General features: G+C 55.1%; 3 protein-coding genes and 1 long non-coding RNA gene across 4 annotated transcripts in view; 1 reads left to right on the top strand and 3 right to left on the bottom strand.

The window, feature by feature from the left end:
- Positions 1–24182, top strand: part of LOC145517948 (uncharacterized) — a 91365-nt gene that overhangs the window by 46214 nt on the left and 20969 nt on the right. Inside the window, exons 14-19 of the long non-coding RNA XR_014062434.1 lie at positions 3921–4146; positions 7261–7372; positions 11562–11787; positions 14901–15012; positions 19202–19427; positions 22541–22652. This is a non-coding gene — a long non-coding RNA (uncharacterized LOC145517948). The remainder of the gene's footprint in view (positions 1–3920; positions 4147–7260; positions 7373–11561; positions 11788–14900; positions 15013–19201; positions 19428–22540; positions 22653–24182) is intronic.
- Positions 1771–3555, bottom strand: LOC145517941 (uncharacterized). Its single transcript, XM_081521281.1, has 3 exons — positions 3386–3555; positions 2674–2986; positions 1771–2423 (listed from the first exon to the last, which is right to left on the bottom strand). The coding sequence occupies exons 1-3, from the start codon at positions 3518–3520 to the stop codon at positions 1795–1797; spliced, it is 1077 nt and encodes a 358-aa protein (XP_081377407.1). The 5' UTR covers positions 3521–3555; the 3' UTR covers positions 1771–1794.
- On the bottom strand, positions 9412–11196 carry LOC145517912 (uncharacterized). Its single transcript, XM_081521243.1, has 3 exons — positions 11027–11196; positions 10315–10627; positions 9412–10064 (listed from the first exon to the last, which is right to left on the bottom strand). The coding sequence occupies exons 1-3, from the start codon at positions 11159–11161 to the stop codon at positions 9436–9438; spliced, it is 1077 nt and encodes a 358-aa protein (XP_081377369.1). The 5' UTR covers positions 11162–11196; the 3' UTR covers positions 9412–9435.
- LOC145517063 (uncharacterized) lies at positions 17052–18801 on the bottom strand. The gene is made up of 3 exons (XM_081519338.1): positions 18667–18801; positions 17955–18267; positions 17052–17704 (listed from the first exon to the last, which is right to left on the bottom strand). The coding sequence occupies exons 1-3, from the start codon at positions 18799–18801 to the stop codon at positions 17076–17078; spliced, it is 1077 nt and encodes a 358-aa protein (XP_081375464.1). The 3' UTR covers positions 17052–17075.

Here is a 24182-nt window from a genome sequence, read left to right as displayed (position 1 = left end):
GGATGAAGCTGGTGCTCAGAGAAGGGGGGAACTTGGCCACAGCAAGGAGGTGTGCACCCAGACAGAACCCCCAGATCCGGCCATTTGAGCTCAGGGAGGCCACTGGTGTGGCTTGTCCCTGTGGCAGGGGCCGAGGCACGCAGCCCACCCTGATTCCTGCGGGGGCCTGACTTGGGAAGTGCCATCTGGTAGCTTTGAGACTCACCAAACCAAATTGCATTGGAGAGAGGAAGGACACCTTCCTTCATCCACCCCCCACCCCCGCCGGATTCCCACATACCCTGACCCCTTTCTCTGGATTTCGGAGCCATTTCCCGAGTCCCGCTCATATGACCTCATTCGAAGTGCACTGTGGACGAGCTGCCATCTGCAGCTGCTACCACAGCAGCCAAGGGCTTTAGCTCCCGAGTACCTCCCTTCCTTTGGAACTTGGGGGCCCTCTACTCCCCACTTGCACGCCACAGACCTTTGCTGAGGGTTGTGGGGACCCTCACTCAGTTTGCAGCACGTTGTAGCCATCCCTGTCCTCCCAATTCCTCCCTTGCAACTCAGCTTGTGAGCTCCTTTGGAGCAGCGTGGCCCACCTGGCTGCAACGGAAGAGACACAGCTGACAGTGAAACAACAGCTTAGATCTGACAGCCGGAAATCTCTGTCAAAAGGGACCTCCCTCTTCACACCGTAGAGGCTGTAGGAGCCGCCAGGGTTTGGGAACCAGTGCTGGGGCCAAAATGACTCCACAGCTGTTTTCCTTCCTGGGGAGGGTTCTGGCTCGAGTGGGAATGGCTCAAGTCTCCTAAGGTTCTGAAAGCCCACTGTGTGCAGATTCACGGTACACAGAGAGGAGAAGGTGGAGTCCTGCCCTGGAGGTGGGCACAGCTCACGGATGAGCCAGGCAGGCAGGCAGGCAGGCAGGGCATGAGAACACCTGAGCTGCCTTCATGAGTGAATGGTGTGGGGGCAGAGGAAGAGAAGCCGGTCTGCTCCCTCATGTGGTGCCCAGGGCAGGTTGTCCCCAGAGGAAACCCTTACGACGGTGAGGACTATCACTGCTGTTTCCCAAGGGGTTCCGTCGGTGCGTGTCTTCCCCGGAGCGGTCAGGCCGTCTCTAAAGTACACTGGCCATGGGCATTGCCTCTCCTTGGAACTTCCCATGTGTTTCTCGTTTTTATGGAACAGTGATTTTTCTAGAGGGGTTCTGGGCCACAAGGTTGTTGGGTCATTTTCTAGCCTTCTGTCGTGAAGAACGCTTTCCTGGGCGTTGGGGTGGTTTGTTGTTCCAGCTCCCTTTCTTGGCTTCTTTTGGGAGCTGGTGCCACAAGAGGAGCTCAGCCTCTGCCTTCTGGCTGAGATGTCACCCTTCAAACAGCAATGCCTGCCTGGAGATAATGATGGCATTTGCCAAAAGGGCTTCGTTTGGCACATGATATCTTGAAAGGACGTACACCGTCCTTTCAGCTATCAAAGGCTACTTCAAAGGACATAAAAATGAGAACTCTCCAATGGAGTCTTACAGTAGGTGGAGAGTCCGAAAAAAACTCCTTCAGTCATTTCACTGAGAGGCATTGATTGGGGACACCAAGAATATAGGAAGGAATGCAGAAAGAAAAGATGAAATTGTGTTCAGGATCGGGGGGGAGGGATGAACAGGGCGTGCTTGCCTTGAATCCAGGCTTTGTTGGCGGGTGGGGCATAAAGATGGAAGGGGTCTGCAACTACAAAGTGGTGATGGTAACACAGTATCACCAGAGTTACACAACAGTGTTCCCAAATTGCAACAATGATGAAAAAGTTTACTAATCCCAACTTAACCAACAGAAATACACGAAACCATACAAACAATAAAACATCACCAGAAAGGTGGAAACAAACCAAATGCAAAGCAGTTCAGGGGAAAGGAACTCCATGTCCCCTGGGGGCAGAACGAGTTGCCGGCGTCCACGGTGAGCAGACAGGGATGGAGGCTGCAGAGCCGACCGCTGCCCTGGACGTGGTGTTTCCGGCAAGGGCTCTGGGTCTCTGTCCAGAGCGGGGGCTCGTTCTTCCTGCAGGGGCGGGTGAGTCATCGTCGGCGTCTGGGTGTTGCGCGGGAGCCAGGGCAGGCTCTCCCTGCCGAGGCGGTGACTCCTCCTCTGCCTCGGGTTCTCCTGCCAAAGCCCGAGCAGGTACAGGTGCACGTGGAAGTGGAGGTTCTCGCTGAGGGGGTGGGACATCAGTGCCTGGAGCTGGGGGTCCTGCAGGCACGGAGATCCGATCTGCCTGGTGTGCTGGCCAGTACCCAGCTGGCCTGGTGTCTCTGCGAGGGCAAGTCTCGGTTCTCCATCTGCCCTCGGTGGATTCCTGGGTCCTGCACCTGGAGCCACCACCTCTGTAGGGACAGGTCTGGGAAGTGGAGCCTGGTTCCAGTTGGAGGCCAGTGCTAGAGCTGGGGGAGAAGCAAAGTTTACCCACAGGCCAGCCTTGGCATGTGCGTATCCCGGGACAGAAAGCTTCCAAGAGATTCCCAAAGAATACCCAGCGTCGGATGTCTTTTGGGACTGAAGTGTGCAAGATGGGGGTGGGGGTGTGAGGCCAGCGCTTGCTGCAGGCCCAGCAGCATCTTTCGGGGACTCGTCCCTGTGTAGCTCAGCACCCCCTCCCCACACACTCCCGTGCACCAGCCCCAGCGTCCTCACCTCTGTGCTCTGGCGTGCTGGGCTCCAGGTCCTCCTGCTGCCTCAGAGGCCGGGGTTCTCGGGACTCTGGGTCGGAGCCGGGTGTGCTGAGCTCCGTGGCAGCCTCAGACTGGGCCGCCGGGTGTATCCTGGGCGGTGTCTCGGCAGCAGGCCTTCCCCGCCTCCGCTTCGCCCCCGGTGGGGCTGATGCCTCCGTGGGCACGCTCACCTGGAGCCTGCACTGGGCCTCACGGGCGGGGGGGTGGTGCTCCGACCCCTCCCTCCAGGAGGTGGACGGGGTGTCCCCGTCCTCGGCCTCATCACGTGGGAAGCTCTGCAACGACAGTGACCGTCAGCCAGCCGTGCTGGGAGTTTTCCGAGCTGGGCCCGGCCAGTGGAGCCGCTGCTTCTGCCTGCTCGAACTTCTCTTCCCAGAAGGGTCAGAGACGTGTGTCTGCTCACATCCCCACCCGGGAGGAAAGAGACCCACCTGAGGGTGTGAGGTCAGCCTGGGCGGCCGGCGCTGCCCGCACTCTCCCCATCCCACCCAGCCTGCTCTCCCCTGGGGTGTGGACACAACTTGTCCGCAGGCTTCTGACCCCACATCCGCCTGGGCTTCCTTGAGGGAGACACACCCCGAGAAACCCGCATCCACACACACAGGCAAAGGACCCGGTGTTTCCGGGTGGCATGGGAGAGGTGGCCTGGCCCGGCCTGGGGCTCCCCGTGTTACCTTTCTGTTTCTCCGGGCAAAGGGCCAGAGGCCTCTCGGGGGTGCCCTGAGCCAACGTCGACAGGGTGCCCACGCACACTGCCTGTGAGCTCTCCTGCGGCCCCGGGCTCTGGGCAGGGGCAAACAGCAGAACATCCTGGCAGCAAGTGATCTGGCTGGGGGCTCCTCTCCGCTCTGGAGGCCTGGATACCCGGGTTGCGGGTTCTGTTGGGTTCTGTTGCCGGCAGGTGACATCATTTCCTGGGGTTCGTGCTGAGGTCCCTTCCCCAAAACTTCCCAAGGGAATCTCTGGGTTTCTGACTGCTCGACCACCCCCCTTAGGCCATGTGCAGGCACAGTGACAGCCACACAGCCCAGCCCACAGCCCTGGGGAGGCCTGGGTGCAGCCAGGGCCTGAGCTCCGAGGACCCCGCTGCTCTCAGACCAGGCTCCTTCTTCTCATAAGTGGTGTGGCCCTGGACAAGCATATGCCCCTCAGGGTTTCCCCAGTCTCTCCATCTGCAGAGAGGGGGTCATTCTCCCATCTGTTTCCTAGGTCTGGCGGCCTACGAGCAGCTCCATGCCTTTCCACCTGGGGCCGATATCACGTGGAGCTTGTGCGCTGAGACTTCAGAAAGAAAGACTCCATCCAGGGCTGACACAGCACAGAATGGGGCAGAACGAGGCCTGGATGCGCCGTGGAACCCAGGAAAAGGCACTCCCCCTCCTGACTGTTTTGAGACCCCGCATCCAAGTTGGAGCACCGAAAGGAAGACTCGAAGGTCTCCCTCTCTTATAGAAAAGAGTAGCCAAGTTTCTGGTCCTCTGTTTGCATTGAGATTCTGTTCAAGTGTCCCAGCTCGGCTTCTGCGGGTGGCTGAGCTTCTAATGGATCCCTGGGTTCTTGTCTTTTCCTCTCCAAACCTTCCGTCCTTTTCCCCCTTCTGGGGTGGATGGGCGCTGTCATTGCTTCTACCTTCGAGACAGAGTGATGAAAAGTCTGGGCCATCGACTCCTTTCCTCTCTTTGGTTCCGTGTCTCTCTCTGGCTGTGTCCCTCTCTTTTCCTTTCTCGATTCAGTCTGTGTCTTCCTCTTTCTCTCTCGTGTGTGGATGGATGGATGCTAGGAATGCACATGTATATGATTAGATGAGGGTTATGTTTTAGGGATAGGTTAGAGGGAGAGAAAGGCTTTAGGTCGGAGTTGGTCATGGGGGAAGGGTCAAGGGTGGTGGTGGTGTTTCTTGGAATCTGAGTGCTGTGCATTCTTCGTCTCTTTCCATATGAACCCCTTCTCAGATACACCACTTGCAAGGAGTCTCTCATGTTCCGTTTCCTATCTTTTGCATTTGTGAATGCTTAGCTTCTCTGTTGTGAAGAGGTTCCATTGGATGGAAACCCATTGGTGTACTTCGTTTCCCTCTTTCCCTTACTTGAAGAGACCCATTTCTACCTCCGCCCAGCAAATGGCAAGGAGACTCTGATGTTAAGGAGCCTTTGACCTACGCTTCTTTCTAGCTATCTCATGACATCAGCCTTTAGGGTGAGGGTTTTCCCCGATATTGAGGTGGTGTGAGATCAAAACCAATAGCGTTCTTCAGATGTAGCTGTCTGGTTTTCCCATGGACATTGATTGAAGAGGCTTTCTTGTTCCCATTTGGATATTCTCCCCTTCTGTGTCAGAGACGAGTTGACCATGGATGCCGGGGTTTGTTTCTGGACCCTCAACTTGATTCCATCGATCTGGATCTGTGTGTGTTGTTGTATTCCCAATAGCATACTGTCCTGCTGCTGCCGCTGCGGCTAAGTCACTTCAGTCGTGTCTGACTCTGCGCGACCCCATGGCCTGCAGCCTACCAGGCTCCTCTGTCCAGGGCACTTTCCAGGCAAGAGTACTGGAGTGGGTCGCCATCGCCTTCTCCGATACTCTCCTGAGGATCCTAGTTTGCTCGTCTAATTTCCTTTCACACAACCTTGGATGTCCGTATCGGGGCTTTTTCGTCGGATTGTATTGACAATTTAGGCTCTTTTCTGTTTCCGAAACCCCTGTTGCAATTCTTTGTTCGGTGCGAAAATGCATTGGCATTTTGGGAGGAATAGCATCGAAGCTGTGGATTGCCTTGTGGGGCTGTGACATCATTTTCCCAATAGGAATTCTTTCAAGCCCTGAGCACAGCTTCTCTTTGCAGCGATTGGTGTGGGCTTGATCTTCCTTCTTCCATCTCTCACCGTTTTGTGAGAACAGGTCCTTCCTTCCCTTCTGGGTTAGATGGACTCGTGGGTATCACTTCAGTGAATGGCATTGTCAGTGGGGGTGATAATTCCCTTCTCATTGGAAGACTTTGCTGTGAGTATTAGAAATGCAAGTGATTTCTCTTCCCCTTCCTCCCTGTCCATCTCTCAGAGCCACCGGGAAACAGAGGCCTCATCCAGGGTCACACAGGCCCGAGGGAGTGCAACTAGACTGTTGTTTCTTCAGGCCCTCTGTGCTGGACATCATCCGGGATACTCTGTGTGTGTCTTCCTCAGTCTGGTGTCCCTTCAGACCTTTCCCTAGTTTTCACAGGCTTGTTGTGTTGGTGTTCTTTGTCTGTTTGGAGACACATCCTTGAGAAGCTTTGTGTTTCCACTCATTCATCTCGCGATGTATGACCTGTCTTTTGCTTTTGTCATGAGGTCTTTCCCACAGTAGATATCTTTGATTTTGCAAAGTCCACTGTATTCTCTGGGTTGTTTTGTGGACTGCCTTTTAGTTTTGTGTGTGAAGACTCAAAGCACGTGTCCGGTTTCTGCTCATTGTTCTTCTAGATTTGTGACAAGTTTTCATGGAAACTTTGTCTAGGGATAACTGGAAGTGAACTCGATGTAAAGTGTCAAGTCTCCATCTGCATTCATGTCATGCCCTGCAGTTTCCAATTCCCTCTTCCTGAGTGGTTTTGGAGACCTTGTGGGAAGTTCGGTTGCATCGGAGTTTGCGTTTCCATCTTGAGTAGATTCACACTGTTCTGCCCTCAGGGACACTGTCAAGGGGGAGTGAGGAGCAGCCTGCACTTCCAGCAGTGACCACACGGTGGGGCGAGTGCTGCTCTCCCCTCTGGGAGCCCCAGGCCACAGGCATCCCAGTGAGGAGCCAGCTTTGTGCTCAGCTGAAAGGAGTTAGTCTCTCAGGATCCTCTGAGCCCTTGCCTTTGGATCACCCAGGGTGGGCATTTACTGTGACAGAAAAAAATTGCCCTGAATTCCATGGACGGAAGAGCCTGGCTGTGTAGAGTTCGTGAGTTGCCGTGAATCAGACACAACTGAGGACACAAAAATTCAATAGACTAAAACCCTTTTTGGGGGTGGGGGAAGTGAAAGGGGGTGATGTGGGCTTTTTTGTCTTATATAATAGCCAAGGGAAATCTAGTTTAAACCTAAATTCACATAGATGGGAAAGGTATAGCTCTCCGTCACCCTATTAAAAAAAAAAAAATACTACTTAACTTTTCTGAAAGTTTATTTAGTAGCTTCCTTGAGCAGTTCATTGTGAAGCTTTTTTTTTTTTTTTTCTGTCACTTTGGCCTCATTAAAAAGTACGGTTTGCCTTTACTGGATAATTTCGTTCATTGGTTTGTTAGGGAATCTTGGTAATATTTGAGTTTCCTGGGGAGCATGGTCACATGACCTGGCCCTGGCCAATCGGTGCGTTCCACCTCCCTGGCCACTGTGATTGGCTCCGGACTGGGGCAGTGCCCAATCGGGGCCCAGGGTCGGGCCTCACGTTGGAAGCCAGGGGAAGACGAGCTCTCGTCCTGCTGGGGTAGGGGAAGGGGTGGGGCCGGGGGAGGTCAGGCTCCAGCAGTGGGAGGGGCTTGAGGTCCGCCTGCGGCAGTTGGTGACCTTCCTGCTCCCCTCAGGGCAGAGCCGCCGGCCTGAGAATGAGGGCACTGCTGAGCCCAGGGGCTGGGATGGCCCGTTGCTGCTGTGGTCCCAGAGCTCCACCCGAGACCTGAGGGAGGCCGTCTGCCCGTGAGTCCTCTCCCGCTTGTCTGTCAGCTTGTTTGAACCATGCTGGGTTTTCTGCCCAGCTGGCTAAGGGGAGTCCCTGGAAATGCAAGGGTGTGGGTTTTGGCAGACTTCAGGGAAGACATGCCAGATGAGCCTGGGAGACTCCCCCTTAATCTGGATTCAGGAGATATCTCTTCGGGCCAGCTAGTAATTGTAGGATAAGCCTAATGAGTCTTCACAGGATGAAGAGAGTAACGTGCCAAGGTAGCAATCGATGTCCTCATTCGAGAGGATGAAGCTGGTGCTCAGAGAAGGGGGGAACTTGGCCACAGCAAGGAGGTGTGCACCCAGACAGAAGCCCCAGATCCGGCCATTTGAGCTCAGGGAGGCCACTGGTGTGGCTTGTCCCTGTGGCAGGGGCCGAGGCACGCAGCCCACCCTGATTCCTGCGGGGGCCTGACTTGGGAAGTGCCATCTGGTAGCTTTGAGACTCACCAAACCAAATTGCACTGGAGAGAGGAAGGACACCTTCCTTCATCCACCCCCCACCCCCGCCAGATTCCCACATACCCTGACCCCTTTCTCTGGATTTCGGAGCCATTTCCCGAGTCCCGCTCATATGACCTCATTCGAAGTGCACTGTGGACGAGCTGCCATCTGCAGCTGCTACCACAGCAGCCAAGGGCTTTAGCTCCCGAGTACCTCCCTTCCTTTGGAACTTGGGGGCCCTCTACTCCCCACTTGCACGCCACAGACCTTTGCTGAGGATTGTGGGGACCCTCACTCAGTTTGCAGCACGTTGTAGCCATCCCTGTCCTCTCAATACCTCCCTTGCAACTCAGCTTGTGAGCTCCTTTGGAGCAGCGTGGCCCACCTGGCTGCAACGGAAGAGACACAGCTGACAGTGAAACAACAGCTTAGATCTGACAGCCGGAAAGCTCTGTCAGAAGGGACCTCCCTCTTCACACCGTAGAGGCTGTAGGAGCCGCCAGGGTTTGGGAACCAGTGCTGGGGCCAAAATGACTCCACAGCTGTTTTCCTTCCTGGGGAGGGTTCTGGCTCGAGTGGGAATGGCTCAAGTCTCCTAAGGTTCTGAAAGCCCACTGTGTGCAGAGTCACGGTACACAGAGAGGAGAAGGTGGAGTCCTGCCCTGGAGGTGGGCACAGCTCACGGATGAGCCAGGCAGGCAGGCAGGCAGGCAGGGCATGAGAACACCTGAGCTGCCTTCATGAGTGAATGGTGTGGGGGCAGAGGAAGAGAAGCCGGTCTGCTCCCTCATGTGGTGCCCAGGGCAGGTTGTCCCCAGAGGAAACCCTTACGACGGTGAGGACTATCACTGCTGTTTCCCAAGGGGTTCCGTCGGTGCGTGTCTTCCCCGGAGCGGTCAGGCCGTCTCTAAAGTACACTGGCCGTGGGCATTGCCTCTCCTTGGAACTTCCCATGTGTTTCTCTTTTTTATGGAACAGTGATTTTTCTAGAGGGGTTCTGGGCCACAAGGTTGTTGGGTCATTTTCTAGCCTGCTGTCGTGAAGAACGCTTTCCTGGGCGTTGGGGTGGTTTGTTGTTCCAGCTCCCTTTCTTGGCTTCTTTTGGGAGCTGGTGCAACAAGAGGAGCTCAGCCTCTGCCTTCTGGCTGAGATGTCACCCTTCAAACAGCAATGCCTGCCTGGAGATAATGATGGCATTTGCCAAAAGGGCTTCGTTTGGCACATGATATCTTGAAAGGACGTACACCGTCCTTTCAGCTATCAAAGGCTACTTCAAAGGACATAAAAATGAGAACTCTCCAATGGAGTCTTACAGTAGGTGGAGAGTCCGAAAAAAACTCCTTCAGTCATTTCACTGAGAGGCATTGATTGGGGACACCAAGAATATAGGAAGGAATGCCGAAAGAAAAGATGAAATTGTGTTCAGGATCGGGGGGGAGGGATGAACAGGGCGTTCTTGCCTTGAATCCAGGCTTTGTTGGCGGGTGGGGCATAAAGATGGAAGGGGTCTGCAACTACAAAGTGGTGATGGTAACACAGTATCACCAGAGTTACACAACAGTGTTCCCAAATTGCAACAATGATGAAAAAGTTTACTAATCCCAACTTAACCAACAGAAATACACGAAACCATACAAACAATAAAACATCACCAGAAAGGTGGAAACAAACCAAATGCAAAGCAGTTCAGGGGAAAGGAACTCCATGTCCCCTGGGGGCAGAACGAGTTGCCGGCGTCCACGGTGAGCAGACAGGGATGGAGGCTGCAGAGCCGACCGCTGCCCTGGACGTGGTGTTTCCGGCAAGGGCTCTGGGTCTCTGTCCAGAGCGGGGGCTCGTTCTTCCTGCAGGGGCGGGTGAGTCATCGTCGGCGTCTGGGTGTTGCGCGGGAGCCAGGGCAGGCTCTCCCTGCCGAGGCGGTGACTCCTCCTCTGCCTCGGGTTCTCCTGCCAAAGCCCGAGCAGGTACAGGTGCACGTGGAGGTGGAGGTTCTCGCTGAGGGGGTGGGACATCAGTGCCTGGAGCTGGGGGTCCTGCAGGCACGGAGATCCGATCTGCCCGGTGTGCTGGCCAGTACCCAGCTGGCCTGGTGTCTCTGCGAGGGCAAGTCTCGGTTCTCCATCAGCCCTCGGTGGATTCCTGGGTCCTGCACCTGGAGCCACCACCTCTGTAGGGACAGGTCTGGGAAGTGGAGCCTGGTTCCAGTTGGAGGCCAGTGCTAGAGCTGGGGGAGAAGCAAAGTTTACCCACAGGCCAGCCTTGGCATGTGCGTATCCCGGGACAGAATGCTTCCAAGAGATTCCCAAAGAATACCCAGCGTCGGATGTCTTTTGGGACTGAAGTGTGCAAGATGGGGGTGGGGGTGTGAGGCCAGCGCTTGCTGCAGGCCCAGCAGCATCTTTCGGGGACTCGTCCCTGTGTAGCTCAGCACCCCCTCCCCACACACTCCCGTGCACCAGCCCCAGCGTCCTCACCTCTGTGCTCTGGCGTGCTGGGCTCCAGGTCCTCCTGCTGCCTCAGAGGCCGGGGTTCTCGGGACTCTGGGTCGGAGCCGGGTGTGCTGAGCTCCGTGGCAGCCTCAGACTGGGCCGCCGGGTGTATCCTGGGCGGTGTCTCGGCAGCAGGCCTTCCCCGCCTCCGCTTCGCCCCCGGTGGGGCTGATGCCTCCGTGGGCACGCTCACCTGGAGCCTGCACTGGGCCTCACGGGCGGGGGGGTGGTGCTCCGACCCCTCCCTCCAGGAGGTGGACGGGGTGTCCCCGTCCTCGGCCTCATCACGTGGGAAGCTCTGCAACGACAGTGACCGTCAGCCAGCCGTGCTGGGAGTTTTCCGAGCTGGGCCCGGCCAGTGGAGCCGCTGCTTCTGCCTGCTCGAACTTCTCTTCCCAGAAGGGTCAGAGACGTGTGTCTGCTCACATCCCCACCCGGGAGGAAAGAGACCCACCTGAGGGTGTGAGGTCAGCCTGGGCGGCCGGCGCTGCCCGCACTCTCCCCATCCCACCCAGCCTGCTCTCCCCTGGGGTGTGGACACAACTTGTCCGCAGGCTTCTGACCCCACATCCGCCTGGGCTTCCTTGAGGGAGACACACCCCGAGAAACCCGCATCCACACACACAGGCAAAGGACCCGGTGTTTCCGGGTGGCATGGGAGAGGTGGCCTGGCCCGGCCTGGGGCTCCCCGTGTTACCTTTCTGTTTCTCCGGGCAAAGGGCCAGAGGCCTCTCGGGGGTGCCCTGAGCCAACGTCGACAGGGTGCCCACGCACACTGCCTGTGAGCTCTCCTGCGGCCCCGGGCTCTGGGCAGGGGCAAACAGCAGAACATCCTGGCAGCAAGTGATCTGGCTGGGGGCTCCTCTCCGCTCTGGAGGCCTGGATACCCGGGTTGCGGGTTCTGTTGGGTTCTGTTGCCGGCAGGTGACATCATTTCCTGGGGTTCGTGCTGAGGTCCCTTCCCCAAAACTTCCCAAGGGAATCTCTGGGTTTCTGACTGCTCGACCACCCCCCTTAGGCCATGTGCAGGCACAGTGACAGCCACACAGCCCAGCCCACAGCCCTGGGGAGGCCTGGGTGCAGCCAGGGCCTGAGCTCCGAGGACCCCGCTGCTCTCAGACCAGGCTCCTTCTTCTCATAAGTGGTGTGGCCCTGGACAAGCATATGCCCCTCAGGGTTTCCCCAGTCTCTCCATCTGCAGAGAGGGGGTCATTCTCCCATCTGTTTCCTAGGTCTGGCGGCCTACGAGCAGCTCCATGCCTTTCCACCTGGGGCCGATATCACGTGGAGCTTGTGCGCTGAGACTTCAGAAAGAAAGACTCCATCCAGGGCTGACACAGCACAGAATGGGGCAGAACGAGGCCTGGATGCGCCGTGGAACCCAGGAAAAGGCACTCCCCCTCCTGACTGTTTTGAGACCCCGCATCCAAGTTGGAGCACCGAAAGGAAGACTCGAAGGTCTCCCTCTCTTATAGAAAAGAGTAGCCAACTTTCTGGTCCTCTGTTTGCATTGAGATTCTGTTCAAGTGTCCCAGCTCGGCTTCTGCGGGTGGCTGAGCTTCTAATGGATCCCTGGGTTCTTGTCTTTTCCTCTCCAAACCTTCCGTCCTTTTCCCCCTTCTGGGGTGGATGGGCGCTGTCATTGCTTCTACCTTCGAGACAGAGTGATGAAAAGTCTGGGCCATCGACTCCTTTCCTCTCTTTGGTTCCGTGTCTCTCTCTGGCTGTGTCCCTCTCTTTTCCTTTCTCGATTCAGTCTGTGTCTTCCTCTTTCTCTCTCGTGTGTGGATGGATGGATGCTAGGAATGCACATGTATATGATTAGATGAGGGTTATGTTTTAGGGATAGGTTAGAGGGAGAGAAAGGCTTTAGGTCGGAGTTGGTCATGGGGGAAGGGTCAAGGGTGGTGGTGGTGTTTCTTGGAATCTGAGTGCTGTGCATTCTTCGTCTCTTTCCATATGAACCCCTTCTCAGATACACCACTTGCAAGGAGTCTCTCATGTTCCGTTTCCTATCTTTTGCATTTGTGAATGCTTAGCTTCTCTGTTGTGAAGAGGTTCCATTGGATGGAAACCCATTGGTGTACTTCGTTTCCCTCTTTCCCTTACTTGAAGAGACCCATTTCTACCTCCGCCCAGCAAATGGCAAGGAGACTCTGATGTTAAGGAGCCTTTGACCTACGCTTCTTTCTAGCTATCTCATGACATCAGCCTTTAGGGTGAGGGTTTTCCCCGATATTGAGGTGGTGTGAGATCAAAACCAATAGCGTTCTTCAGATGTAGCTGTCTGGTTTTCCCATGGACATTGATTGAAGAGGCTTTCTTGTTCCCATTTGGATATTCTCCCCTTCTGTGTCAGAGACGAGTTGACCATGGATGCCGGGGTTTGTTTCTGGACCCTCAACTTTATTCCATCGATCTGGATCTGTGTGTGTTGTTGTATTCCCAATAGCATACTGTCCTGCTGCTGCCGCTGCGGCTAAGTCACTTCAGTCGTGTCTGACTCTGCGCGACCCCATGGCCTGCAGCCTACCAGGCTCCTCTGTCCAGGGCATTTTCCAGGCAAGAGTACTGGAGTGGGTCGCCATCGCCTTCTCCGATACTCTCCTGAGGATCCTAGTTTGCTCGTCTAATTTCCTTTCACACAACCTTGGATGTCCGTATCGGGGCTTTTTCGTCGGATTGTATTGACAATTTAGGCTCTTTTCTGTTTCCGTAACCCCTGTTGCAATTCTTTGTTCGGTGCGAAAATGCATTGGCATTTTGGGAGGAATACCATCGAAGCTGTGGATTGCCTTGTGGGGCTGTGACATCATTTTCCCAATAGGAATTCTTTCAAGACCTGAGCACAGCTTCTCTTTGCAGCGATTGGTGTGGGCTTGATCTTCCTTCTTCCATCTCTCGCCGTTTTGTGAGAACAGGTCCTTCCTTCCCTTCTGGGTTAGATGGACTCGTGGGTATCACTTCAGTGAATGGCATTGTCAGTGGGGGTGATAATTCCCTTCTCATTGGAAGACTTTGCTGTGAGTATTAGAAATGCAAGTGATTTCTCTTCCCCTTCCTCCCTGTCCATCTGTCAGAGCCACCGGGAAACAGAGGCCTCATCCAGGGTCACACAGGCCCGAGGGAGTGCAACTAGACTGTTGTTTCTTCAGGCCCTCTGTGCTGGACATCATCCGGGATACTCTGTGTGTGTCTTCCTCAGTCTGGTGTCCCTTCAGACCTTTCCCTAGTTTTCACAGGCTTGTCGTGTTGCTGTTCTTTGTCTGTTTGGAGACACATCCTTGAGAAGCTTTGTGTTTCCACTCATTCGTCTCGCGATGTATGACCTGTCTTTTGCTTTTGTCATGAGGTCTTTCCCACAGTAGATATCTTTGATTTTGCAAAGTCCACTGTATTCTCTGGGTTGTTTTGTGGACTGCCTTTTAGTTTTGTGTGTGAAGACTCAAAGCACGTGTCCGGTTTCCGCTCATTGTTCTTCTAGATTTGTGACAAGTTTTCATGGAAACTTTGTCTAGGGATAACTGGAAGTGAACTCGGTGTAAGGTGTCAAGTCTCCATCTCCATTCATGTCATGCCCTGCAGTTTCCAATTCCCTGTTCCTGAGTGGTTTTGGAGACCTTGTGGGAAGTCTGGTTGCATCGGAGTTTGCGTTTCCACCTTGAGTAGATTCACACTGTTCTGCCCTCAGGGACACTGTCAAGGGGGAGTGAGGAGCAGCCTGCACTTCCAGCAGTGACCACACGGTGGGGCGAGTGCTGCTCTCCCCTCTGGGAGCCCCAGGCCACAGGCATCCCAGTGAGGAGCCAGCTTTGTGCTCAGCTGAAAGGAGTTAGTCTCTCAGGATCCTCTGAGCCCTTGCCTTTGGATCACCCAGGGTGGGCATTTACTGTGACAGAAAAAAATTGCCCTGAATTCCATGGACGGAAGAGCCTGGCTGTGTAGAGTTCGTGAGTTGCCGTGAATCAGACACAACTGAGGACACAAAAATTCAATAGACTAAAACCCTTTTTGGGGGTGGGGGAAGTGAAAGGGGGTGATGTGGGTTTTTTTGTCTTATATAATAGCCAAGGGAAATCTAGTTTAAACCTAAATTCACATAGATGGGAAAGGTATAGCTCTCCGTCACCCTATTAAAAAAAAAAAAAACTACTTAAATTTTCTGAAAGTTTATTTAGTAGCTTCCTTGAGCAGTTCATTGTGAAGCTTTTTTTTTTTTTTTTCTGTCACATTGGCCTCATTAAAAAGTACGGTTTGCCTTTACTGGATAATTTCGTTCATTGGTTTGTTAGGGAATCTTGGTAATATTTGAGTTTCCTGGGGAGCATGGTCACATGACCTGGCCCTGGCCAATCGGTGCGTTCCACCTCCCTGGCCACTGTGATTGGCTCCGGACTGGGGCAGTGCCCAATCGGGGCCCAGGGTCGGGCCTCACGTTGGAAGCCAGGGGAAGACGAGCTCTCGTCCTGCTGGGGTAGGGGAAGGGGTGGGGCCGGGGGAGGTCAGGCTCCAGCAGTGGGAGGGGCTTGAGGTCCGCCTGCGGCAGTTGGTGACCTTCCTGCTCCCCTCAGGGCAGAGCCGCCGGCCTGAGAATGAGGGCACTGCTGAGCCCAGGGGCTGGGATGGCCCGTTGCTGCTGTGGTCCCAGAGCTCCACCCGAGACCTGAGGGAGGCCGTCTGCCCGTGAGTCCTCTCCCGCTTGTCTGTCAGCTTGTTTGAACCATGCTGGGTTTTCTGCCCAGCTGGCTAAGGGGAGTCCCTGGAAATGCAAGGGTGTGGGTTTTGGCAGACTTCAGGGAAGACATGCCAGATGAGCCTGGGAGACTCCCCCTTAATCTGGATTCAGGAGATATCTCTTCGGGCCAGCTAGTAATTGTAGGATAAGCCTAATGAGTCTTCACAGGATGAAGAGAGTAACGTGCCAAGGTAGCAATCGATGTCCTCATTCGAGAGGATGAAGCTGGTGCTCAGAGAAGGGGGGAACTTGGCCACAGCAAGGAGGTGTGCACCCAGACAGAAGCCCCAGATCCGGCCATTTGAGCTCAGGGAGGCCACTGGTGTGGCTTGTCCCTGTGGCAGGGGCCGAGGCACGCAGCCCACCCTGATTCCTGCGGGGGCCTGACTTGGGAAGTGCCATCTGGTAGCTTTGAGACTCACCAAACCAAATTGCACTGGAGAGAGGAAGGACACCTTCCTTCATCCACCCCCCACCCCCGCCGGATTCCCACATACCCTGACCCCTTTCTCTGGATTTCGGAGCCATTTCCCGAGTCCCACTCATATGACCTCATTCGAAGTGCACTGTGGACGAGCTGCCATCTGCAGCTGCTACCACAGCAGCCAAGGGCTTTAGCTCCCGAGTACCTCCCTTCCTTTGGAACTTGGGGGCCCTCTACTCCCCACTTGCACGCCACAGACCTTTGCTGAGGATTGTGGGGACCCTCACTCAGTTTGCAGCACGTTGTAGCCATCCCTGTCCTCTCAATACCTCCCTTGCAACTCAGCTTGTGAGCTCCTTTGGAGCAGCGTGGCCCACCTGGCTGCAACGGAAGAGACACAGCTGACAGTGAAACAACAGCTTAGATCTGACAGCCGGAAAGCTCTGTCAGAAGGGACCTCCCTCTTCACACCGTAGAGGCTGTAGGAGCCGCCAGGGTTTGGGAACCAGTGCTGGGGCCAAAATGACTCCACAGCTGTTTTCCTTCCTGGGGAGGGTTCTGGCTCGAGTGGGAATGGCTCAAGTCTCCTAAGGTTCTGAAAGCCCACTGTGTGCAGAGTCACGGTACACAGAGAGGAGAAGGTGGAGTCCTGCCCTGGAGGTGGGCACAGCTCACGGATGAGCCAGGCAGGCAGGCAGGCAGGCAGGGCATGAGAACACCTGAGCTGCCTTCATGAGTGAATGGTGTGGGGGCAGAGGAAGAGAAGCCGGTCTGCTCCCTCATGTGGTGCCCAGGGCAGGTTGTCCCCAGAGGAAACCCTTACGACGGTGAGGACTATCACTGCTGTTTCCCAAGGGGTTCCGTCGGTGCGTGTCTTCCCCGGAGCGGTCAGGCCGTCTCTAAAGTACACTGGCCGTGGGCATTGCCTCTCCTTGGAACTTCCCATGTGTTTCTCTTTTTTATGGAACAGTGATTTTTCTAGAGGGGTTCTGGGCCACAAGGTTGTTGGGTCATTTTCTAGCCTGCTGTCGTGAAGAACGCTTTCCTGGGCGTTGGGGTGGTTTGTTGTTCCAGCTCCCTTTCTTGGCTTCTTTTGGGAGCTGGTGCAACAAGAGGAGCTCAGCCTCTGCCTTCTGGCTGAGATGTCACCCTTCAAACAGCAATGCCTGCCTGGAGATAATGATGGCATTTGCCAAAAGGGCTTCGTTTGGCACATGATATCTTGAAAGGACGTACACCGTCCTTTCAGCTATCAAAGGCTACTTCAAAGGACATAAAAATGAGAACTCTCCAATGGAGTCTTACAGTAGGTGGAGAGTCCGAAAAAAACTCCTTCAGTCATTTCACTGAGAGGCATTGATTGGGGACACCAAGAATATAGGAAGGAATGCCGAAAGAAAAGATGAAATTGTGTTCAGGATCGGGGGGGAGGGATGAACAGGGCGTGCTTGCCTTGAATCCAGGCTTTGTTGGCGGGTGGGGCATAAAGATGGAAGGGGTCTGCAACTACAAAGTGGTGATGGTAACACAGTATCACCAGAGTTACACAACAGTGTTCCCAAATTGCAACAATGATGAAAAAGTTTACTAATCCCAACTTAACCAACAGAAATACACGAAACCATACAAACAATAAAACATCACCAGAAAGGTGGAAACAAACCAAATGCAAAGCAGTTCAGGGGAAAGGAACTCCATGTCCCCTGGGGGCAGAACGAGTTGCCGGCGTCCACGGTGAGCAGACAGGGATGGAGGCTGCAGAGCCGACCGCTGCCCTGGACGTGGTGTTTCCGGCAAGGGCTCTGGGTCTCTGTCCAGAGCGGGGGCTCGTTCTTCCTGCAGGGGCGGGTGAGTCATCGTCGGCGTCTGGGTGTTGCGCGGGAGCCAGGGCAGGCTCTCCCTGCCGAGGCGGTGACTCCTCCTCTGCCTCGGGTTCTCCTGCCAAAGCCCGAGCAGGTACAGGTGCACGTGGAGGTGGAGGTTCTCGCTGAGGGGGTGGGACATCAGTGCCTGGAGCTGGGGGTCCTGCAGGCACGGAGATCCGATCTGCCCGGTGTGCTGGCCAGTACCCAGCTGGCCTGGTGTCTCTGCGAGGGCAAGTCTCGGTTCTCCATCAGCCCTCGGTGGATTCCTGGGTCCTGCACCTGGAGCCACCACCTCTGTAGGGACAAGTCTGGGAAGTGGAGCCTGGTTCCAGTTGGAGGCCAGTGCTAGAGCTGGGGGAGAAGCAAAGTTTACCCACAGGCCAGCCTTGGCATGTGCGTATCCCGGGACAGAATGCTTCCAAGAGATTCCCAAAGAATAACCAGCGTCGGATGTCTTTTGGGACTGAAGTGTGCAAGATGGGGGTGGGGGTGTGAGGCCAGCGCTTGCTGCAGGCCCAGCAGCATCTTTCGGGGACTCGTCCCTGTGTAGCTCAGCACCCCCTCCGCACACACTCCCGTGCACCAGCCCCAGCGTCCTCACCTCTGTGCTCTGGCGTGCTGGGCTCCAGGTCCTCCTGCTGCCTCAGAGGCCGGGGTTCTCGGGACTCTGGGTCGGAGCCGGGTGTGCTGAGCTCCGTGGCAGCCTCAGACTGGGCCGCCAGGTGTATCCTGGGCGGTGTCTCGGCAGCAGGCCTTCCCCGCCTCCGCTTCGCCCCCGGTGGGGCTGATGCCTCCGTGGGCACGCTCACCTGGAGCCTGCACTGGGCCTCACGGGCGGGGGGGTGGTGCTCCGACCCCTCCCTCCAGGAGGTGGACGGGGTGTCCCCGTCCTCGGCCTCATCACGTGGGAAGCTCTGCAACGACAGTGACCGTCAGCCAGCCGTGCTGGGAGTTTTCCGAGCTGGGCCCGGCCAGTGGAGCCGCTGCTTCTGCCTGCTCGAACTTCTCTTCCCAGAAGGGTCAGAGACGTGTGTCTGCTCACATCCCCACCCGGGAGGAAAGAGACCCACCTGAGGGTGTGAGGTCAGCCTGGGCGGCCGGCGCTGCCCGCACTCTCCCCATCCCACCCAGCCTGCTCTCCCCTGGGGTGTGGACACAACTTGTCCGCAGGCTTCTGACCCCACATCCGCCTGGGCTTCCTTGAGGGAGACACACCCCGAGAAACCCGCATCCACACACACAGGCAAAGGACCCGGTGTTTCCGGGTGGCATGGGAGAGGTGGCCTGGCCCGGCCTGGGGCTCCCCGTGTTACCTTTCTGTTTCTCCGGGCAAAGGGCCAGAGGCCTCTCGGGGGTGCCCTGAGCCAACGTCGACAGGGTGCCCACGCACACTGCCTGTGAGCTCTCCTGCGGCCCCGGGCTCTGGGCAGGGGCAAACAGCAGAACATCCTGGCAGCAAGTGATCTGGCTGGGGGCTCCTCTCCGCTCTGGAGGCCTGGATACCCGGGTTGCGGGTTCTGTTGGGTTCTGTTGCCGGCAGGTGACATCATTTCCTGGGGTTCGTGCTGAGGTCCCTTCCCCAAAACTTCCCAAGGGAATCTCTGGGTTTCTGACTGCTCGACCACCCCCCTTAGGCCATGTGCAGGCACAGTGACAGCCACACAGCCCAGCCCACAGCCCTGGGGAGGCCTGGGTGCAGCCAGGGCCTGAGCTCCGAGGACCCCGCTGCTCTCAGACCAGGCTCCTTCTTCTCATAAGTGGTGTGGCCCTGGACAAGCATATGCCCCTCAGGGTTTCCCCAGTCTCTCCATCTGCAGAGAGGGGGTCATTCTCCCATCTGTTTCCTAGGTCTGGCGGCCTACGAGCAGCTCCATGCCTTTCCACCTGGGGCCGATATCACGTGGAGCTTGTGCGCTGAGACTTCAGAAAGAAAGACTCCATCCAGGGCTGACACAGCACAGAATGGGGCAGAACGAGGCCTGGATGCGCCGTGGAACCCAGGAAAAGGCACTCCCCCTCCTGACTGTTTTGAGACCCCGCATCCAAGTTGGAGCACCGAAAGGAAGACTCGAAGGTCTCCCTCTCTTATAGAAAAGAGTAGCCAAGTTTCTGGTCCTCTGTTTCCATTGAGATTCTGTTCAAGTGTCCCAGCTCGGCTTCTGCGGGTGGCTGAGCTTCTAATGGATCCCTGGGTTCTTGTCTTTTCCTCTCCAAACCTTCCGTCCTTTTCCCCCTTCTGGGGTGGATGGGCGCTGTCATTGCTTCTACCTTCGAGACAGAGTGATGAAAAGTCTGGGCCATCGACTCCTTTCCTCTCTTTGGTTCCGTGTCTCTCTCTGGCTGTGTCCCTCTCTTTTCCTTTCTCGATTCAGTCTGTGTCTTCCTCTTTCTCTCTCGTGTGTGGATGGATGGATGCTAGGAATGCACATGTATATGATTAGATGAGGGTTATGTTTTAGGGATAGGTTAGAGGGAGAGAAAGGCTTTAGGTCGGAGTTGGTCATGGGGGAAGGGTCAAGGGTGGTGGTGGTGTTTCTTGGAATCTGAGTGCTGTGCATTCTTCGTCTCTTTCCATATGAACCCCTTCTCAGATACACCACTTGCAAGGAGTCTCTCATGTTCCGTTTCCTATCTTTTGCATTTGTGAATGCTTAGCTTCTCTGTTGTGAAGAGGTTCCATTGGATGGAAACCCATTGGTGTACTTCGTTTCCCTCTTTCCCTTACTTGAAGAGACCCATTTCTACCTCCGCCCAGCAAATGGCAAGGAGACTCTGATGTTAAGGAGCCTTTGACCTACGCTTCTTTCTAGCTATCTCATGACATCAGCCTTTAGGGTGAGGGTTTTCCCCGATATTGAGGTGGTGTGAGATCAAAACCAATAGCGTTCTTCAGATGTAGCTGTCTGGTTTTCCCATGGACATTGATTGAAGAGGCTTTCTTGTTCCCATTTGGATATTCTCCCCTTCTGTGTCAGAGACGAGTTGACCATGGATGCCGGGGTTTGTTTCTGGACCCTCAACTTTATTCCATCGATCTGGATCTGTGTGTGTTGTTGTATTCCCAATAGCATACTGTCCTGCTGCTGCCGCTGCGGCTAAGTCACTTCAGTCGTGTCTGACTCTGCGCGACCCCATGGCCTGCAGCCTACCAGGCTCCTCTGTCCAGGGCATTTTCCAGGCAAGAGTACTGGAGTGGGTCGCCATCGCCTTCTCCGATACTCTCCTGAGGATCCTAGTTTGCTCGTCTAATTTCCTTTCACACAACCTTGGATGTCCGTATCGGGGCTTTTTCGTCGGATTGTATTGACAATTTAGGCTCTTTTCTGTTTCCGTAACCCCTGTTGCAATTCTTTGTTCGGTGCGAAAATGCATTGGCATTTTGGGAGGAATACCATCGAAGCTGTGGATTGCCTTGTGGGGCTGTGACATCATTTTCCCAATAGGAATTCTTTCAAGCCCTGAGCACAGCTTCTCTTTGCAGCGATTGGTGTGGGCTTGATCTTCCTTCTTCCATCTCTCGCCGTTTTGTGAGAACAGGTCCTTCCTTCCCTTCTGGGTTAGATGGACTCGTGGGTATCACTTCAGTGAATGGCATTGTCAGTGGGGGTGATAATTCCCTTCTCATTGGAAGACTTTGCTGTGAGTATTAGAAATGCAAGTGATTTCTCTTCCCCTTCCTCCCTGTCCATCTGTCAGAGCCACCGGGAAACAGAGGCCTCATCCAGGGTCACACAGGCCCGAGGGAGTGCAACTAGACTGTTGTTTCTTCAGGCCCTCTGTGCTGGACATCATCCGGGATACTCTGTGTGTGTCTTCCTCAGTCTGGTGTCCCTTCAGACCTTTCCCTAGTTTTCACAGGCTTGTCGTGTTGGTGTTCTTTGTCTGTTTGGAGACACATCCTTGAGAAGCTTTGTGTTTCCACTCATTCGTCTCGCGATGTATGACCTGTCTTTTGCTTTTGTCATGAGGTCTTTCCCACAGTAGATATCTTTGATTTTGCAAAGTCCACTGTATTCTCTGGGTTGTTTTGTGGACTGCCTTTTAGTTTTGTGTGTGAAGACTCAAAGCACGTGTCCGGTTTCCGCTCATTGTTCTTCTAGATTTGTGACGAGTTTTCATGGAAACTTTGTCTAGGGATAACTGGAAGTGAACTCGGTGTAAGGTGTCAAGTCTCCATCTCCATTCATGTCATGCCCTGCAGTTTCCAATTCCCTGTTCCTGAGTGGTTTTGGAGACCTTGTGGGAAGTCTGGTTGCATCGGAGTTTGCGTTTCCACCTTGAGTAGATTCACACTGTTCTGCCCTCAGGGACACTGTCAAGGGGGAGTGAGGAGCAGCCTGCACTTCCAGCAGTGACCACACGGTGGGGCGAGTGCTGCTCTCCCCTCTGGGAGCCCCAGGCCACAGGCATCCCAGTGAGGAGCCAGCTTTGTGCTCAGCTGAAAGGAGTTAGTCTCTCAGGATCCTCTGAGCCCTTGCCTTTGGATCACCCAGGGTGGGCATTTACTGTGACAGAAAAAAATTGCCCTGAATTCCATGGACGGAAGAGCCTGGCTGTGTAGAGTTCGTGAGTTGCCGTGAATCAGACACAACTGAGGACACAAAAATTCAATAGACTAAAACCCTTTTTGGGGGTGGGGGAAGTGAAAGGGGGTGATGTGGGTTTTTTTGTCTTATATAATAGCCAAGGGAAATCTAGTTTAAACCTAAATTCACATAGATGGGAAAGGTATAGCTCTCCGTCACCCTATTAAAAAAAAAAAAAACTACTTAAATTTTCTGAAAGTTTATTTAGTAGCTTCCTTGAGCAGTTCATTGTGAAGCTTTTTTTTTTTTTTTTCTGTCACATTGGCCTCATTAAAAAGTACGGTTTGCCTTTACTGGATAATTTCGTTCATTGGTTTGTTAGGGAATCTTGGTAATATTTGAGTTTCCTGGGGAGCATGGTCACATGACCTGGCCCTGGCCAATCGGTGCGTTCCACCTCCCTGGCCACTGTGATTGGCTCCGGACTGGGGCAGTGCCCAATCGGGGCCCAGGGTCGGGCCTCACGTTGGAAGCCAGGGGAAGACGAGCTCTCGTCCTGCTGGGGTAGGGGAAGGGGTGGGGCCGGGGGAGGTCAGGCTCCAGCAGTGGGAGGGGCTTGAGGTCCGCCTGCGGCAGTTGGTGACCTTCCTGCTCCCCTCAGGGCAGAGCCGCCGGCCTGAGAATGAGGGCACTGCTGAGCCCAGGGGCTGGGATGGCCCGTTGCTGCTGTGGTCCCAGAGCTCCACCCGAGACCTGAGGGAGGCCGTCTGCCCGTGAGTCCTCTCCCGCTTGTCTGTCAGCTTGTTTGAACCATGCTGGGTTTTCTGCCCAGCTGGCTAAGGGGAGTCCCTGGAAATGCAAGGGTGTGGGTTTTGGCAGACTTCAGGGAAGACATGCCAGATGAGCCTGGGAGACTCCCCCTTAATCTGGATTCAGGAGATATCTCTTCGGGCCAGCTAGTAATTGTAGGATAAGCCTAATGAGTCTTCACAGGATGAAGAGAGTAACGTGCCAAGGTAGCAATCGATGTCCTCATTCGAGAGGATGAAGCTGGTGCTCAGAGAAGGGGGGAACTTGGCCACAGCAAGGAGGTGTGCACCCAGACAGAAGCCCCAGATCCGGCCATTTGAGCTCAGGGAGGCCACTGGTGTGGCTTGTCCCTGTGGCAGGGGCCGAGGCACGCAGCCCACCCTGATTCCTGCGGGGGCCTGACTTGGGAAGTGCCATCTGGTAGCTTTGAGACTCACCAAACCAAATTGCACTGGAGAGAGGAAGGACACCTTCCTTCATCCACCCCCCACCCCCGCCGGATTCCCACATACCCTGACCCCTTTCTCTGGATTTCGGAGCCATTTCCCGAGTCCCGCTCATATGACCTCATTCGAAGTGCACTGTGGACGAGCTGCCATCTGCAGCTGCTACCACAGCAGCCAAGGGCTTTAGCTCCCGAGTACCTCCCTTCCTTTGGAACTTGGGGGCCCTCTACTCCCCACTTGCACGCCACAGACCTTTGCTGAGGATTGTGGGGACCCTCACTCAGTTTGCAGCACGTTGTAGCCATCCCTGTCCTCTCAATACCTCCCTTGCAACTCAGCTTGTGAGCTCCTTTGGAGCAGCGTGGCCCACCTGGCTGCAACGGAAGAGACACAGCTGACAGTGAAACAACAGCTTAGATCTGACAGCCGGAAAGCTCTGTCAGAAGGGACCTCCCTCTTCACACCGTAGAGGCTGTAGGAGCCGCCAGGGTTTGGGAACCAGTGCTGGGGCCAAAATGACTCCACAGCTGTTTTCCTTCCTGGGGAGGGTTCTGGCTCGAGTGGGAATGGCTCAAGTCTCCTAAGGTTCTGAAAGCCCACTGTGTGCAGAGTCACGGTACACAGAGAGGAGAAGGTGGAGTCCTGCCCTGGAGGTGGGCACAGCTCACGGATGAGCCAGGCAGGCAGGCAGGCAGGCAGGGCATGAGAACACCTGAGCTGCCTTCATGAGTGAATGGTGTGGGGGCAGAGGAAGAGAAGCCGGTCTGCTCCCTCATGTGGTGCCCAGGGCAGGTTGTCCCCAGAGGAAACCCTTACGACGGTGAGGACTATCACTGCTGTTTCCCAAGGGGTTCCGTCGGTGCGTGTCTTCCCCGGAGCGGTCAGGCCGTCTCTAAAGTACACTGGCCATGGGCATTGCCTCTCCTTGGAACTTCCCATGTGTTTCTCTTTTTTATGGAACAGTGATTTTTCTAGAGGGGTTCTGGGCCACAAGGTTGTTGGGTCATTTTCTAGCCTGCTGTCGTGAAGAACGCTTTCCTGGGCGTT

This window comes from Giraffa tippelskirchi, chromosome 8 (assembly GCF_054371585.1).
Source record: "Giraffa tippelskirchi isolate mGirTip1 chromosome 8, T2T-mGirTip1v1.2.pri, whole genome shotgun sequence".
NCBI lineage: Eukaryota > Metazoa > Chordata > Mammalia > Artiodactyla > Giraffidae > Giraffa > Giraffa tippelskirchi.
The sequence above is the reverse complement of the archived record's forward strand: the minus strand, read 5'-3'. Positions and strand labels throughout refer to the sequence as shown.

Excerpts from the sequence above, each read along its gene's own strand:
- LOC145517941 (XM_081521281.1), bottom strand. The coding sequence starts at position 3,520 with ATGTTCTGCTGTTTGCCCCTGCCCAGAGCCCGGGGCCGCAGGAGAGCT. Across the intron at positions 2,987-3,385 it reads TTGCCCGGAGAAACAGAAAG|AGCTTCCCACGTGATGAGGC; the intron begins GTAACACGGGGA and ends CTGTCGTTGCAG. Across the intron at positions 2,424-2,673 it reads CAGCACGCCAGAGCACAGAG|CTCTAGCACTGGCCTCCAAC; the intron begins GTGAGGACGCTG and ends CTTCTCCCCCAG.
- LOC145517912 (XM_081521243.1), bottom strand. The coding sequence starts at position 11,161 with ATGTTCTGCTGTTTGCCCCTGCCCAGAGCCCGGGGCCGCAGGAGAGCT. Across the intron at positions 10,628-11,026 it reads TTGCCCGGAGAAACAGAAAG|AGCTTCCCACGTGATGAGGC; the intron begins GTAACACGGGGA and ends CTGTCGTTGCAG. Across the intron at positions 10,065-10,314 it reads CAGCACGCCAGAGCACAGAG|CTCTAGCACTGGCCTCCAAC; the intron begins GTGAGGACGCTG and ends CTTCTCCCCCAG.
- LOC145517063 (XM_081519338.1), bottom strand. The coding sequence starts at position 18,801 with ATGTTCTGCTGTTTGCCCCTGCCCAGAGCCCGGGGCCGCAGGAGAGCT. Across the intron at positions 18,268-18,666 it reads TTGCCCGGAGAAACAGAAAG|AGCTTCCCACGTGATGAGGC; the intron begins GTAACACGGGGA and ends CTGTCGTTGCAG. Across the intron at positions 17,705-17,954 it reads CAGCACGCCAGAGCACAGAG|CTCTAGCACTGGCCTCCAAC; the intron begins GTGAGGACGCTG and ends CTTCTCCCCCAG.